Consider the following 9,234-nt stretch of genomic DNA (forward strand, 5'->3'; position numbering starts at 1 on the left):
AAAAAAAAAAAAAAAAAAAAAAAAGAATAGTCCAACCTAGACGTGATAAATGCACGGACCAATTTTTCTGCATCATTTTGAGACAAGATGTTTTTCATTTGGTGGCATGTGGTTAGAACTGTTGCCTCCTAGCAAGAAGGTTGCAGGATTGCTTCCTGACCTGGGGCCTTTCTGGGTGGCGTTTGCATGTTCTCCCTGTGCTCACGTGGGTTTACTCCAGGTACTCCGGTTTCTTCCCACAGGCCAAAAACATGCATGTTAGGTTCATTGATAACTCTAAAAATTGTCCCTAGGTGAGAGTGAGAGTGTGAATGGTTGTTTGTCTCTATGTGGCCCTGTGATGGACTTGTGATCTGTCCAGGGTGTCCCCCGCCTCTCGGACAGTGACTGCTGGGGATAGGCACCAGCTCCCCGTGACCCGGAATGGAGAAGTGGGTAAAGAAGATGGATGGATGTTTTTCATTTTAGTGATATTATGTACGTGGAGGAAAGCAGACCTGGTAACATTTTTAATGTGGGGGTTAAAAGACATAACCTGATCAAAAATAACACCAAGCTTCTTTACATTAGAACTGGAGGCCAAATTAAGGCCATCCAGAGGAAGTAAAAGGCTGCAAAGTTTGTTCCTAAGATATTCAGGTCCTCAAACCACAACCTCTGTCTTGTCTGAGATTAAAAGCAGAAAATTAAGATTCATCCAGGTTTTTATGTCTTTAAGACAATTAACTGATTGGATTTATCAAGTTTCATTGATGAAAAATGACTGAGTATCATCAGCATAACAATGGAAAACTATCCCATGCTGTCTAATAATTTTACCTAATGGAAGCATATTTGAAGTAAACTGGTCCAAGCATTGAACCCTGAGGAACTCCATAACAAACATTGGTGTTTGAAGAAGATTTATTATTAACATTTACAAACTGGAATCTATCAGATAAATGTCATTTAAACCTTTTTAAAGCTGTTCTTATAACCCCAATATCATGTTCAAGCCTCTGTGACAGAATATTGTGACTGATTTGAAACTACAAGACTTTTTGAGATGAATGGGAGATTAGATATAAGTCTATAGTTGGTCCAAAATCCTGAATCAAGATCGAGTTTCTGACGTCGAAGAACGGTGCATTTCTAATCCAGCCTCCTCCCAGCCAGTCTTCCAGGACCACGGCAGCCTTCCGAATTCCGAATGGTTTTCTTCTCCTGCACTCATGTGACCAGAGGGGCCAATCAGTGAGTCAGACAAACAAGGACCCTAACGAGCCTCTATTGTTAGGAGAGTGAGAACAATCTGCAAGCAATCCAGCTTACATCACATCTCAGCTTTAAAAGCTCAACTCCACACTCTCTATTTCTGAATTGAGAAAGCTCCTCGGATGAGAAGCAAAACGTCTTCAACTACAGAATAGAAGTCCAGTTGTTTTTGTTTTTTAACCTTTTTTGAATTTTACCATGGCCTGGGTGACTGAGAATCTACACCAGCATATTTTCTTCTCTAATTTCTGTGCATGTAGCGCTGTTTCTTGCCAGCAGATGTCACCATTTACCCCGGGCAATTCCTCCCGTGGCCTTCAAATGTACCCGAGTTATAGGGATACATGGTTTAACAGAGACAGGACTTTTCATTAGTCTAGCTACAGTACTAAACAGAAACCTGGGGTTGTTCTTATTCTCTTCAATTAAAGATGAAGAGTGTACAGTTCTAGTTTTATAAAGGACTTTTTCCAGGTTAAATAAAATTCTTAGTAGTGAAGCTGCATTGTCTTTCTAACTTTCTTAAAGCCTATTTTAAAATGTGCAGTTCTGAAATAAACCATGGACACAGTTGTCTCTGACATTTTTTGAGGAACACTATTATCAAGTGATGTATGCATGAGAGTAGTAACACTGTCAATAAGTTCATTGATTTGTGAAGAAGCAAAATTAGGGTTGCTATATCTTATGCAGTTTAAATTCTTGTAACTCCACACTCTCTAATTGTTTGAATTGAGAAAGAAATTCAGTTACAGAATACACTGCAGGCAAAAGTGGCCCAATTCCAATTTTTTGGATTGCAATATCTGATTATCTGATTTTTTCTGACAGTCTGAATGTCATTTTTCAGAAACATATCTGATGTTTTTCAGAGTGACCTCAGTCTGAACGGTCATATCGCATTTCTTCAGACTTTACCGTCACTAAGGTAGGGGTGTATGAATCCATCCAAATACTGATATTATTGATACCAACATCAGGCAGTTTAAAGCTCGCCACACCTCTCCAGCTACAGAACAGAAGTCCAGTTGCTTTGTTTTTCTTTACTGCCTTATCTCACAGGTTCACCAATAACTGATGAAAACAGCAACCACACAGCAGAAACCATCCTAAAGTTATTGTGAGAGACATGGCTTAGTTGTAAGTTGTTTTTAATTAGGCTTACACCACTGTTCCACAGAGTGAAACTATGGTACGTTTTTACAGTACCTTCCCAGGCATGACAAAACTCAAAACTTCAACTTCTGCTTCCACACCTTATATAATTAAAGTCTCATTTTACAATGTTCTTTGCAGTTCATTGAGTTCCGTCACCTGATTCGGTTGACATCCTTTGTTTCTCACGTTTTCTATAGAGGAACAGTGTGTGTTGAAAAAAGCTGAGTGCACAAAGATTCATTGTGATCCTATTCCGATGAGGTAAAGGTATGACACTGCAAAATGTGAACCAGTCTGACAGAGAGGAAAAAACAACAACATGAAGCCCTGCTTCTTAATACTAAATGGGGATTTTCCAGAAGTTTGTAACTTTAAATAAGAGCTACGAAGCCTGTTTAAAATGATCCATTTAAAACAACAAACGTTTGCTTCAAAGTTGGCTACAAACTATGCAGAGGTTGTAAAAGAATTAATTTTCCTTTGATAGAACAACACAGTTGATTCATTTCATGACAACAACCGTAATCTGGAAATTATAATATATCAACTATATATACAACTACAACTCTGAAAAAATTGGAAAGTGTGTAAAATGTAAAAAAGAAGAAAGGGGTGCGTCTCACTAGAAATTGTGGTTCTGTCCAATCTTTTTTGAGATGTGTTGCAATGGAAAGATGTGGTTGTAGCATTAAGCTTTAGCTGTTTAGTGAAGTGAGATTTATATATATCGCACCTTTTAGCAACAAGGCGATCCAAAGCGCTTTACAACAGAAACAAAAACAGAATCCAACAGGGATTGGTGAAGCATGCTGGTTGATGGATTATAAAAAGCCTATGAGATTCTAAGAAATGACAAAGCTTTGCAAGAGGAAATGCAGATTTTAAAATATACAGCAGATAAAATGTTTGCTAGCAGGAAGTATCTGACAGTCCGGTGACTGACTGTCAGGTGTTGCTTCCGTGTCATGTGGTTTTCTGTGACTTACCCACTTGTTTTACTAACCCAGTAAAATTTAAATGCAAATGAGTTTGGTTATCTTACTATCCCAATTTACCTTGTAAAAATGTAAGCAAGGTGTTTTATTTACATCTGTACAAAACACAAGTGTTGGATTTGTTCGATCATATTCAACATTTGAATCTGCCAACAGTTAAACAAGCTGGGAGCCAGATGTAGACAGATGATAAAGATGTGCTATAAGACTAATTTTTTATTATTTTGAAAAATCTAGTGAGAAAGAGTTGTGCAGTGTCAGAACTGTATCTCTGAATATGGACAAAATCATTAGCTAAAAGTTATGTAAACAAGACAGAGTCTTTGGCACAATGAGATCTCTGTAACATTCATGGTCCAGACTTCCTGATAAGAATCATGGTTTCTGTTTTGTGTTGAGTTTATGAGTTGAAGTCTAAAATTCCCATGACAAACCAGTTTGTCTGTATTCCGACTCTGTTGGACCATAATAAATTTTATATTTATGTGCATGGCACAGCATTGTGGGAAAAAAAACGACACAGCTCATGATTACCTTCGTGAAAGAAGTTAAGTTTTTGGTAGCATCTGTCTGTCTGTCTCTCTGTGCACAAGATTATTCAAACAGTCAAGAACAGATTTTATTAAATGTTCAGGAAACGTCAAACATGCTGGTTACATTTGGTGATGTTCCAGTCAAAGTTTAAGGTCAAAGGTCAAGGTCACAGATCAGCCTGTGCTGTAACTCTGCAGCTGTATAACAGGAATGTTACACTGCACAGCTGGACACCTCATGGGTCAAAGATGAGGCCTGATGATTTCAAGGTTCATGAGGTCAAAGGTCAAGGTTACAGGTAACACCTTTGTTAAAACCTTGTCTCTGCTCCTACATGTGACCCTTTTCTTTCCTTCTGAGGACCTTCTGTTTCCGGTTGTGTCTGTTGGCTTGTCTGTCTGTTAGCAAAGATCAGGTAAAAACTAAAGAACAGATTTGGAGTAAATTTTCAGGAAATGTTGAGGTTGTCCCCAAAAACATTGGATTAAATTATGGTGCTGATCCAGATTATGATCTGGATCACACTGTTTTTTAATCACTCTGTGGCCTTGGCAGACGTTTGTGCTCTCTGAGTTTTTTTAAAATATTTTTTGTACAAAAAGGTAGGGTTTTATGTTATCTTTCAAGATGCTTTAGACCACACAGGTTTGACAGGTTTTTCAAAATTCTTTAAGCTTCATTTAAACTTCCTTTTTCCTCATTTCAGTCAAATGTGTCACACTGATGCCCAAGTGTGCAATGGGTTTTTAAAATATGCCCTGAGAAAACTGGACAGATAAAAAGAAAATGTAGGTTTAGAAGTTACCACATCCGAAAACAAACATTGTTCTCAAAAAATGTTCATAAAAAATTTACTTGAATCAATAAGTGATGTTTATTCTAAATTGTACAAACAGTTTCTTTTGGAAAAAGGTATAAATTAATAATTTAACATCCGAAAACCAAGTTTAGTTGGAATCTTTTTTTCAGTAAAAAAATGAATGAGGATTGGCCCTCGGGAAAGGACTGAGTTTTAAAATTTGGTTGATTGTTGAGCTGAGTTTGACACCTCTGCTTTAGGTTACTCTGTCAAGTTTTCAGCTAAAAACCTCTTAGAAAGGACCTTGTTGGTGCTAAAACCCTTTTTTTGCTTGTCAAAGTATTTTATGTTTGTGGGTTTTGTAGATGCAACAAGAATTGAGAATAAACTCTGTGTTTTTTTTCAAAGTTGCTGGTAACAAAGTGCCTAAATAAACTATTTAATTTTTTTTTTTTGTTGCTTTTTCTGTTAAGCTACAACACTGGTGTGTCCCTTATGTTTATGTGCCCATTTTATGTCAAAAGGATTTATAATGCTGGCAAACAAATGGCTTAGCAAAGACAAAAAACATTGTAAAAGCTGCAGGGCACAAAGAGTGAAGTGCTATTAGTGCAAAAGCAGCCAAATGTTCAAACAAAATGTCTAAAAGACCTTCAGAAAACCTGAAGAACTATTGTTCAAGACCCCTTTAAAAGTAAACACGCACAACAAAGTCAGGCAAACTACTCCTGACCAAAAACAAAAGTGCTCATTCATTTGTTTCATTCACGTTTAAAATAGTCTACCTTCAGGGAAATTACGCAAAAACCTATGAAGGCAGCAGAACCGGTTTGTTCACTGGTTGGACTGAAAGTGTATAAAAGGCAGAACTGACAGGCTTTCTTATCCATAAGCAGACTGAGATCTAAACCTTCATCAGGTGACAAACATTGTAAGAAGTCTTCTTTTTTATTATTTTTATTGCTGGTACCATCTGTATTATTGCTATATTGTGTGCTAACCTCTGATATTTTGTTATACTAGAACTTTTTTTTCACAATCAGTTTTGATGCTTTAAAAAAATTATAAGAAAGAATTGGATTTTTTATATAAATCTGGGTTTTTGTTAAAGGTTAAACACTATTTCCTGTTTCTATTGTGCTAACAAAAAAAATACTATTTTAGGTAAAGTTTTAGCAATCTTGTTTCATGTTACTATGGGAATTTTAAGTATAGATTGGTAATTTAGTAATAAAATTTTTATTTTGGATTGACAGTATGAGAGAGAGGTGAGATTTGTTTTTTAAATGAGACAGATGCTCCATGGTCTCCTACTTTTAAATTATTTTTTAGGCTGGTTACTCAAAAGAAGCCCATACATTTAATCTGTTCAAAACCCAGATTTCTACCATAACAAACATCTTCTTGAAGGACAAACATGAAACCAGATCATATATTTCTTATTTCAGTTTTGTTGTTCCTAAATAGAATTTGATTTAAAGCCAAACCTGCCTGCATCGCTGTCTGTTTACAACAAAGCTTGTGTTTTCTCTTTCTCCGCACAGAAAGCGCTGACATGAAGCTGCAGCTGTTGCTTCTGGCTGTGGTGGCACTGGTGCCAAGCCTTTCTGAGAGCCGAACTTTCAGCAAATGTGAGCTGAAAAATATACTCGAGGGGTCCAACCTCCTGCATGGAAAAATGAGAGGGAACAAGGATTACCTGGCAGCAAGTGAGTATTTTGTGGTCCACTGTGAGTCAAAAACTGCAAGAGCTGTGAAAATCCAAAACAGGGAGACAGAAAGTAGTAAAAACAGGAAAGAGGCTTTTCTACAGCACCATAATTATATAGGGTGCTGTTTGTAAAGAAATTAACAGCAATATTTTGGTTTATTTTGCCTTTCATAAGAAAAAAAAAGTTTTTTTTTTTTCAAACTCACATTTTCACCATACATTTATAAATGTCATAGTTCCAAACTAAATATTTAACTTGCAGGTTAAATATTTAGCTTCACACTAAACATTTAGTTTGCAAACTAAATGTTTATATTTAGTTTACAAACTAAATGTTTATTCATTTAGTTTACAAACTAAATGTTTATATTTAGTTTACAAACTAAATGTTTATGTCCGAGTTAAATATTTAATTTTCAAACTAAATATTTAATTTGCTAACCAAATATTTAGCTGACACCTAAATTTTTATCAAATATGCAAATTGCTTGCCGAAAAGTGGAAGTGGACTATCAAAATAAAAGCCGAACCTGTATAATCGTTAGAACAGCTCGTTCAATGTTCTCTGCTAACACGTTTGACTTGTCCAGAGGAAAAGAATGATGATAAAATACAGTACATAAGAGAAAACTGAAGCGATTCAGTCTGGCCAGCAGCAGCTCTTCTTCTTCTTCTACTTCTGTTGTTTTTGGTGGATTGGCAAAATCTCGTTCTACTTCCGCTTTGAAGCACACAATTAATGCAACCCATGTAAAAGAAATACAAAGCATCCATAGAGAAATTAAAAGTGAAACAATGATAATTCACTTTGAAGAAATTAAAAATATCAAATCTGTTTTTATTCTAGACCCCAAAATGTTTTCATTCTGAAAAATGAGAAGTACAACGTGACTTCAGACTGTGACCACAAAGAGTCAAATAGAATAAAAACCACATGCCATGAATGATGGATGTTCATGTTGATTATCTGTTCTTCTTTTTCCTTGTTTGCCTCTTCTTGCTTGTCCGGTTTGCTCTAGTCATGTGTAGTCTGAACGCGACGACCGGTCTGAACAGCAGCCAGGTCACTGTTGAAGGTATCCGGGATCCCCCTACCACAGCCGTGCCCTTTACTGAACCAACAGGAGACCCCGAAGAGACTGAGGAACCAACCACCACCGTAGCAACCACCACTACAACAACTACTACAGCTCCAACGACAACTACATCTGCAGCTGTCAACACTTCAGGAGCAGCTCCTGATTCAAGCACACCGTCTGGCAGCAGAAGACGCAGGAGGAGGTCCTCTAGGAAAAGGAAAGGAAAGAAGTCGAATGAGTTAAAGCACTCAAAGGAGTCAAAGTCGTCAGAGGAAACACTGTATGATGTGGAAAGGAAGTGTGACATGCAGGAGATAGGGGAAGACGATAATTCCATGCACAAAAAAAGGGGAGGAAGCTCAGAAAGCTCTGAGGAGTCTGACCACATGACTCTTTGGTCTCTCGGAAGATACGGGATCTTCCAGCTGACGGACAGTCATTTCTGTGATTCTGGTTATCGTTGGTCCAGAAATAAATGCAACACGGACTGCTCAGGTGAGTTTATGCAAAAGTGACAAGCAAAAAAAAAAAAAAAGCAACATTATTTACTTAATTGTGATATTTTGCATGTCCTTAATGATTCTCTCTCTCTCCCTCTAAAGCTTTCACCGATGACGACATAACGGATGACATTGAGTGCATCAAGGACAGTAATTACTTGGGGTAAGTCCCTGTCCAAACTTGGTAACATTTTTGAAAGCATGGATCACTGCTACCAATGCTACCTTTCTGTTTTGGATTGTTTATATTTGTGTACCTGCACATCAAACACTAACAACAGTACAACAAGCTACACTGTACACATGACCCTGCAGCTAAATTAGTGCCTCCAAAAAGAGGCCTTTTTCTGCAAAGGTTAACTGATTCCCTCAGACAATGGTGTTCATTTACACACAAAGTGGACTCTGTGACAGCTCAGTACTCAGCAAACATGTAGTCAAGTACCTTGACAAAAGTGCCATTAACTCAAACAGACAACATGATGAAAATTAAGAAACTGCCAGTTTAAAACACAAATGTTTATCATGTAGTTGCTCCTGTTTTCTGATATTGGATTCATTTATTTATGTAACAGGTGCTTCTTGGAGCGGGTACCACAATCTTGTTGGGATCAAGCTAAAACCTACTTTGATGACTGCAGTTAGGCGCCTGTGAGAGCACATTTGCTCCCAGCAGCTCCCCCCGTCTGCTCCAGGCTGTCGTCTTCACACTGCTTTCTGATCCCTTGCTTTCTTTTTCTTGTTAATTTTAAATGTGATTTATTTGTCAAAATCATTTGTGTGGGAGATAATAAAATAAGTCATGATCGTGTAAGTTGAAACTAAGTGATTTGTGTTTCCTCTGACGCCTGTGCTTAATAAAAGTGAAAAAGTTTGTGGCGTGAATTTTTGATAATACATATTTTTTTATGCTGACACAGGTTAATGAGCGATTTCCCTAATTATTCTTATATCTTTGATGTCTTGCAAACACATTCCAAATGTACAGTAGAAATAGTTGTCCAAAGTGCAAAAGCAATGTGGCGTCACGATACAGGCGCCACACCTGTGACACAGCAGCGTTTTACGATCCTGTTTCCACATCTTTTTAAACTTCTAAACCTAAATATAGAATTTTAGCTAGAGAGAAGGTAAAATGCACACTTTGTTAAGGAAGCATGCAAAAAGAACCTGTGAATGAATTATTGATTTATTTTATTACTGA

At 37.1% G+C, this 9,234-nt stretch overlaps 1 protein-coding gene across 1 annotated transcript; it reads left to right on the forward strand.

The window, feature by feature from the left end:
- The first annotated feature begins 5,559 nt into the window (after positions 1 to 5,559).
- LOC108246283 (putative peroxisomal biogenesis factor 19) lies at positions 5,560 to 8,904 on the forward strand. Its single transcript, XM_017433746.3, has 5 exons — positions 5,560 to 5,671; positions 6,285 to 6,449; positions 7,471 to 8,025; positions 8,133 to 8,193; positions 8,606 to 8,904. The coding sequence occupies exons 2-5, from the start codon at positions 6,296 to 6,298 to the stop codon at positions 8,673 to 8,675; spliced, it is 840 nt and encodes a 279-aa protein (XP_017289235.1). The 5' UTR covers positions 5,560 to 5,671; positions 6,285 to 6,295; the 3' UTR covers positions 8,676 to 8,904.
- Positions 8,905 to 9,234: the final 330 nt, after the last annotated feature.

Source organism: Kryptolebias marmoratus, linkage group LG3 (assembly GCF_001649575.2).
Source record: "Kryptolebias marmoratus isolate JLee-2015 linkage group LG3, ASM164957v2, whole genome shotgun sequence".
NCBI lineage: Eukaryota > Metazoa > Chordata > Actinopteri > Cyprinodontiformes > Rivulidae > Kryptolebias > Kryptolebias marmoratus.

Bases quoted from the DNA above. Each gene is read 5' to 3' on its own strand.
- LOC108246283 (XM_017433746.3), top strand. From the start codon at position 6,296: ATGAAGCTGCAGCTGTTGCTTCTGGCTGTGGTGGCACTGGTGCCAAGC. The intron at 6,450-7,470 runs GTGAGTATTTTG...GGTTTGCTCTAG, and splicing joins CAAGGATTACCTGGCAGCAA to TCATGTGTAGTCTGAACGCG. The intron at 8,194-8,605 runs GTAAGTCCCTGT...TTTATGTAACAG, and splicing joins AAGGACAGTAATTACTTGGG to GTGCTTCTTGGAGCGGGTAC.